This window comes from Prionailurus bengalensis, chromosome A3, assembly GCF_016509475.1.
Source record: "Prionailurus bengalensis isolate Pbe53 chromosome A3, Fcat_Pben_1.1_paternal_pri, whole genome shotgun sequence".
NCBI classification, from domain to species: domain Eukaryota; kingdom Metazoa; phylum Chordata; class Mammalia; order Carnivora; family Felidae; genus Prionailurus; species Prionailurus bengalensis.
In genome coordinates this window covers 26,825,172-26,831,171 of record NC_057354.1, presented here as the reverse complement: position 1 = coordinate 26,831,171, position 6,000 = coordinate 26,825,172, and the positions used below count along the sequence as shown (strand labels likewise).

The 6,000-nt window shown below is 50.4% G+C and overlaps 1 protein-coding gene across 1 annotated transcript in view; it reads left to right on the top strand.

Annotated features, from left to right (window-relative positions):
• XKR7 (XK related 7) overlaps positions 1 to 6,000 on the top strand; it is a 29,389-nt gene continuing 23,389 nt past the window's right edge. The window contains exon 1 of the mRNA XM_043602618.1: positions 1 to 587. Within this exon, the coding sequence (XP_043458553.1) occupies positions 1 to 587 (587 nt within the window). The remainder of the gene's footprint in view (positions 588 to 6,000) is intronic.

Genomic DNA, 6,000 nt, shown 5'->3' with positions numbered 1-6,000 from the left:
ATGGCCGCGAAGTCGGATGGAGCGGCGGCCGCGGCCGGCCCGGGGCCGGAGGGGGCGGCTGGAGGAGCCCGGGGTGGTGCAGGCGGGCGCGGGGAGGCGGCGGCGGCGGTGGCCGGGGGCCCTGGAGTGACCGGGGCGGGGGGCTCGGGGCCGCGCTACGAGCTGCGAGACTGCTGCTGGGTGCTGTGCGCGTTGCTCGTGTTCTTCTCCGACGGCGCCACGGACCTGTGGCTGGCGGCCTCCTACTACCTGCAGGGTCAGCGCACCTACTTTGGCCTCACGTTGCTATTCGTGCTCCTGCCCTCGCTGGTGGTGCAGCTGCTCAGCTTCCGCTGGTTCGTCTACGACTACTCGGAGCCCGCGGGAGCCCCGGGACCCGCCGTCAGCACCAAGGACAGCGGCACCGGCGGGCCCTCCATCAGCACCAAGGACAGCGCCGCCGCCTTCCGGACCAAAGAAGGCAGCCCCCAGCTGGGTCCCGGGCCCGCGCCCTCCTCGGCCAGCGCCTACCGCCGCCGCTGCTGCCGCCTCTGCGTCTGGCTGCTGCAGACCCTCGTCCACCTCCTGCAGCTCGGCCAGGTCTGGAGGTAGGAGAAGCGCAGGTGGAGGGAGCTGAGCCCAAGGAGTGGGGGTGGCAAGGGGGCGCCCTGCCGCCCCAGCCCTGCTCTGACCTCTTCAGGTCCCCCTTGCGTCCTGACCTCCGCCCCGCCCCACCCTATTGCAGTTCTGATTTCTTCTCTGCCAGCTTCTCTTGCCCTCTACCCTCAAACACTGACCAACCTCAGTACCATCCTCTCTGATCTGGCCATTGAGGGAGGAGGGGATGGGGCAAGAAGAGAGAAAAAGTGATCCTCAGGGGTGTGAATAAGGAGGGCCAGGGGCTGAAGGGTTATGAGAGGGAAGCTTGGAACAGGGCCCCAGGGCTCCCTCCAGCCTTGACCCACTCCTCTCTGCCTGAGTGCCAAGCCTCAGGTTAGGTAAGATCTCAGAAGTCCTTCCTTGCTCTCAAAGATTCTCAGTTTGGAATTGCAGTCCATTCCCAACCTCCCAGGAGAAACAGTCTGAGGCAGCTAAATGAATATCCCGCCCAAACTTTTTGGACTTCTGGTTAAGGGTGTGCTGGACCCTGCTGAGAAGCTGTCTTCTGTTTTCTAGGACTTCCCCACTTGTCTCCCCTATCCCAACAGGGCCAAGGGGATTTAAGATCTTGAATCTGAGATTAAATGGCCACTAGCTGACCTTTAATCCCAGGACAGTAAAACAAAACTGAGGCTTTGTACAAGCAGCCCACTTCCAGGCTGTCTGCTGAGCTGAGCTAATTGGAGACAGGGGGAATTCTGAACCTGGGGTTCCCCTTGAATCAGAATTGCTCTGGTAGCGTAGGCTCTACTGTGCACTGACAGAATAAACTTGCCGACTTCATGGTCTTAGATAAACCTCCCTCCAAGCCTCTGTTTCCTCACCTGTGAAATGAGGGAGAATTCCTACTTATCTCATCTCATTGGTCTACCATCCCATTTTATTACCTGTTGGGATGGTAGGGTGAGAGAAAGTCTGTGTGAAGGCCTTGCAGACTGTAACAGATTTTAGGGATGTAATAGATTGTCATGGTCACAGATGTAGGGAAATCAAGGAAAAAGTCAAAGTCACTGTAGAGACGTAAGGGGTGATTATTGCTGTTGTTATATTTATTCTGCTACTTGTTAACACGTTCTGCCTAACTCAGAAGATTCATTGCTGGGCTGAGGGTTGGAAACAGGACTCCCAGGGTTTGTCCCAGCTGCTCACTTGCTGTGTCACCCTTGTTGTGTTGCTGAGTCTCTCTCTGCCTTGGTTTCCCCATCCACGCCTTGCTGAGATGGTGTGTATTTTTCATTTAGCTTGCCCTGGGGGAAAAGGGAGGTGGAGCTCTAGCCACACAAGGTGGTGTTATTATTATTAGCTTGACACATAAAAATATTCATGTCTACATCCAGGAACTAATCTGCATTTATCATTCTGTGCCCGAGTGGACAGATGGTGATAGATATTTTTAGATTCTGAAATGGCAACTTCCTATTCTTGGTAGCCAAAGCTTCATCCCCCTTTCCCTTTAGCCTAAAATGGGCCAGCTGCCCCTCAACTCACTGGCTACCTCAAACCCCCTCCTCCCCTTGTTTAGCATCTACTTACAAGAAACAAATACTTCTTTCTTGAACATAAACTGAGATTCCCTCAAACAGAGCAAAAAATTACCATGGGGTAGGGGTGGGGGGCTCAGGGAGAGTACCTAGAGATGGCTGAGGGTCCATTGAGCTCCATGGCTTCTCAGATAAAAGGGCTAACTATTTCCACTCTCCCTCATATGTAAAGTGAGGGGCTTGGGATGAGATGATTCTCCAGGGATGACAAACTAATGTCCTCAGGTTTGAATATGGCATACAAACGTGTTTTGTTTGGCTTATATAGTATTTCAAAAACCAAGAGTTCTAGCTTTTCTTGGGGGGAAAAAAAGGAATCCAGTAGTATCAGGCCTATAGCCATGTATACAGGGTATATGTCTCCTGGTTGTCCAGCTCCATTCCCTTTGGTCACATCTGGACCATTTCACTTAGGCATTAGAGGCATGAGAGCCCTAATTTACAGCTCTGTAACAATTATTTTATTAAGCACTCACTTTGTGCCAAGCCCATTGGTTGCCTTTTTATCCGTTTCATCTCTTATATCCCTCCTAATAATCCTGGGATGTGGTGGTATTATTCCGACTTACCAGCTGAGGGAGTGGAGGCTCAGAAAGGGGGCATCCTTGCCCAAGGTCACACAGCTAAGCTGTAGTAGAGCTGGGACTCAGGACTCTCTGCCTTCAAAGCCTAAGTTCAATTTATCCATCCTGCAGTTCCGCCACGAAAGTGTCCCCCAAGCTCAAAGAATTATGAGTCTGAGATTCCAAGATTCCAGGAGATAGAAAGTCAGGGCTTCTGCTGCACTGAGATAAGAATGTGAAAGGAGGGGGAGGGAGTTGAACTATGTGGGTGAGGATGGGGAGACAGCGTGTATCGTGGGGAGAGTGCTGGACTTGGGGTGAGGAGATTAGGAAACCCACGTCTTCATCAGGGTTTGTAACTAGCTTGCTAGGTGACCTTGGGTGAGACTCTTCCCACCTCTGGGCCTCAATTTCCCTGTATGTGGAATGAGAACATTAGATCTGATGACCTTAAGAGCCTTCCCTTTCTGGAATTTTGACTCTGGGACTAGTTACCAGAGCTAAAGCCTCTGGGCCCCTGTCCCAAAAGCTCTGGATTCTAAAATGGCTAAGTGTCTGGCTAAATGGAGGAAAACCCAGACAAGATAGAGAGAAGCCACTGGGGCTGGCATTCCTAGAAATTAAGCAACGTTGGCATATGTTTGCTTACCACGTGAAATGTTCCCACAATGAACATGCTCACTGTTCAGCAGGCCTTGGTGCAGATGTTCTGAGTGGTAGAACTTGGTGTAATGAGGAAGAGCCCTACAGGATCAAAGCTGGGAGGCTGGCCAGTCCACCTTCTGATCTCACACCCTCAATTCTGAATAAAATAATTTGAATTATAAAAATATCTTTCAACTCCTCAAGCTTATACAATGCTGAATCAAAAGTCTGAATACTTTTAAGGAACCAGGTAACACAGACCTGTATCGGTGCATGGCTTCAATTGATAAGGCTGGATTCTGTTTCCAAACAACCCTGTGAAAATGGGTGTTACTATTATTTTAAACCCAAGATGGGGCTCTGAGGAGGAAGACGAGGGGAAGGAATTCATGGACACTGCACACGCACCATGACCCAATAGACTCCATATGAGGTGCTCCAGGCACAGGATCTCGTTCTACCCTGAAAGCTCCCCACTGGTGGCAATTGATATACCCAATCAGACAAGAAAGTAGGGTTCAGATGAAGTCAAATAACACATCCAAGGTCACCCACTGAGGAAGTAGGGGGAGCTGGGGTGTCAACCCAGCTGTGTCCAACAACTCCCAAGCCTAAGTCTTATCTCTGGCACCACACAGTGGCTGCATTGGAGGATCCCAGAGCAATGGCCCACATAAAGACTGATTGATCCCTTAGAAAATCAAATCCAGATCCTTTGGTGGGACATGAAGCTGGCTGTGAGCTGGACAGCAACCTGTGTTTTCATCCCTCCCGGCCTCCTCAACGCCAACCCTCTGAGCTGTTAAGCCACTCAGGGTTGTTAAGCCAATTAAAGTCCTAACCCTGTCTTCCCTGACCCTGTGGGCAGCAGAGCGGTAGACAATGAATCCTGCTTTCCCTAATCTTGAACTCACTGGGCCCAAGCTTTGCCCAGATAAGCATAATTTGCTAAGCCAATTAGTGAGAGATGATCTGGCATAGATTCCTCTGAGGCTGCCAGGATCTGGGGACCCCAAAGTGGGGAGGGAAAGGAGGGGGGCAGGCAGGCCTCTAGAGGGAAGGCCTTCCCTCTAATACTCTTTCTATGTCTAGGCCCCAGCACTGCTCCCTCTGCCTCCTCACAAACCCCGCACTCAAGAGAAGTTCTGAAATGAATGAGTAACCTACTGGGTGCGAAAGTCAGTCTCTGGGTCTTCTCTCTGGGAAGTTATATTCTTGGCTTAATGGTTAAGAGTACTGACTTTGGATTGAAATGTCCTCACTTCAAATCCTGACCCGTCTACCTGCTATATGTGATTGTGACAAGCTATATAATCTCTCTGTGCCTGAGTTTCATCCTTCATAATCTAAGGACCACCTCTTGGGTTCTTTATAGGTTTAATATGACAACACATACCAAGGATTTGGCAGAGGGCTGGCCCCATGGTTAAGTATTCAGAACCATTGGAGGTGATTAGTGCCATCAGCGTGGGCTTTGTTTCCTGTGGACGGAGATTTGTTCACTTCACACTTAACCAGGGAGGGGCAGGAGGGCAAGAGGGCCTCAAAGGTACCTGTGCACTCAATCTATAGTTATTCATTCCACAATATTGCAGAGCACCTGCTATATACATGCTAGGAATAGAGTGGTGAATAAGACAAAGTCCCTGTTCTCATAGAGCTCAACAGTCTAACGGGAGAAACCGATAAGCAAGCAAAATAAAATATGGTAATACATTTTAAACAGAATATAAAATATAATGAGTCAAATAGTAAGTGCTATGGAAAAAGTGAAACAGTGCAGGGGGCTACAAAGTTCCAGGGAGGAGCGTTTGGCTCTTTGAGATAAGATGATCAGGGAAGGCCCCTGCAAGGAGGTGGCTTGTGGGCAGAGGGCAGAATGAGGTGAGGGTGAGCTGTGTGGAGGCCTTGGGAAGGATGTCCAGGGCAAAGGGAAAAAGAAGAGCCAGGAGAAGTCCTGTGTGGCTGAAGCAGAGAGTCGTGGGACCGTAGGAGATGATGGTGGACAGATCGGCAAGGGCGAGATCACACAGGGCTTCGAAGGCCACAGGAGGACTTGGTCTTTCATCCTGCATGAAGCGGGAGCCCCAGATGATTTGAGCAGAAGAGGAATAGGGTCTTGACTTAAGTTTCACAATGTGTACTCTGGCTACTGGAAATAGACTGGAGGGTGGCCAGGGTAAGCCTGGAGACTGGTGAGGATCCTGCTCCATGATCCAGGTGAGGGGAGATGAAGGCTGGGCCAGGCTAGTGGCGGGGGGGGGGGGGGGGTCTCTTTCAGGTCGAGTGGACAAGGTATCTTTCCCTCTTTTGTCAATTTCCCCACTGGGGCCAGAATGTTAATGGTTAAGAATTCGACTGTGGAATCAGCCATATCCCATGTTGGCCACTTTCTGTGATTTGGGGCAAACAGCATAACTGGTCTATGCCTTGATTTTCTCATCTGCAAAATGGATATTCTAATAACAGTACCTATCATAGGTGGCTTGAGGGAGTAAAATAATGTATACGTGGTGTTTAGCACAGTACCAGAAACACAGGAAGTGTGCAATTCTTCTTAGCCATTCCTATTTGTATTATTATCTGTAAAGCCGGCCAGAGAGCGGATTCCA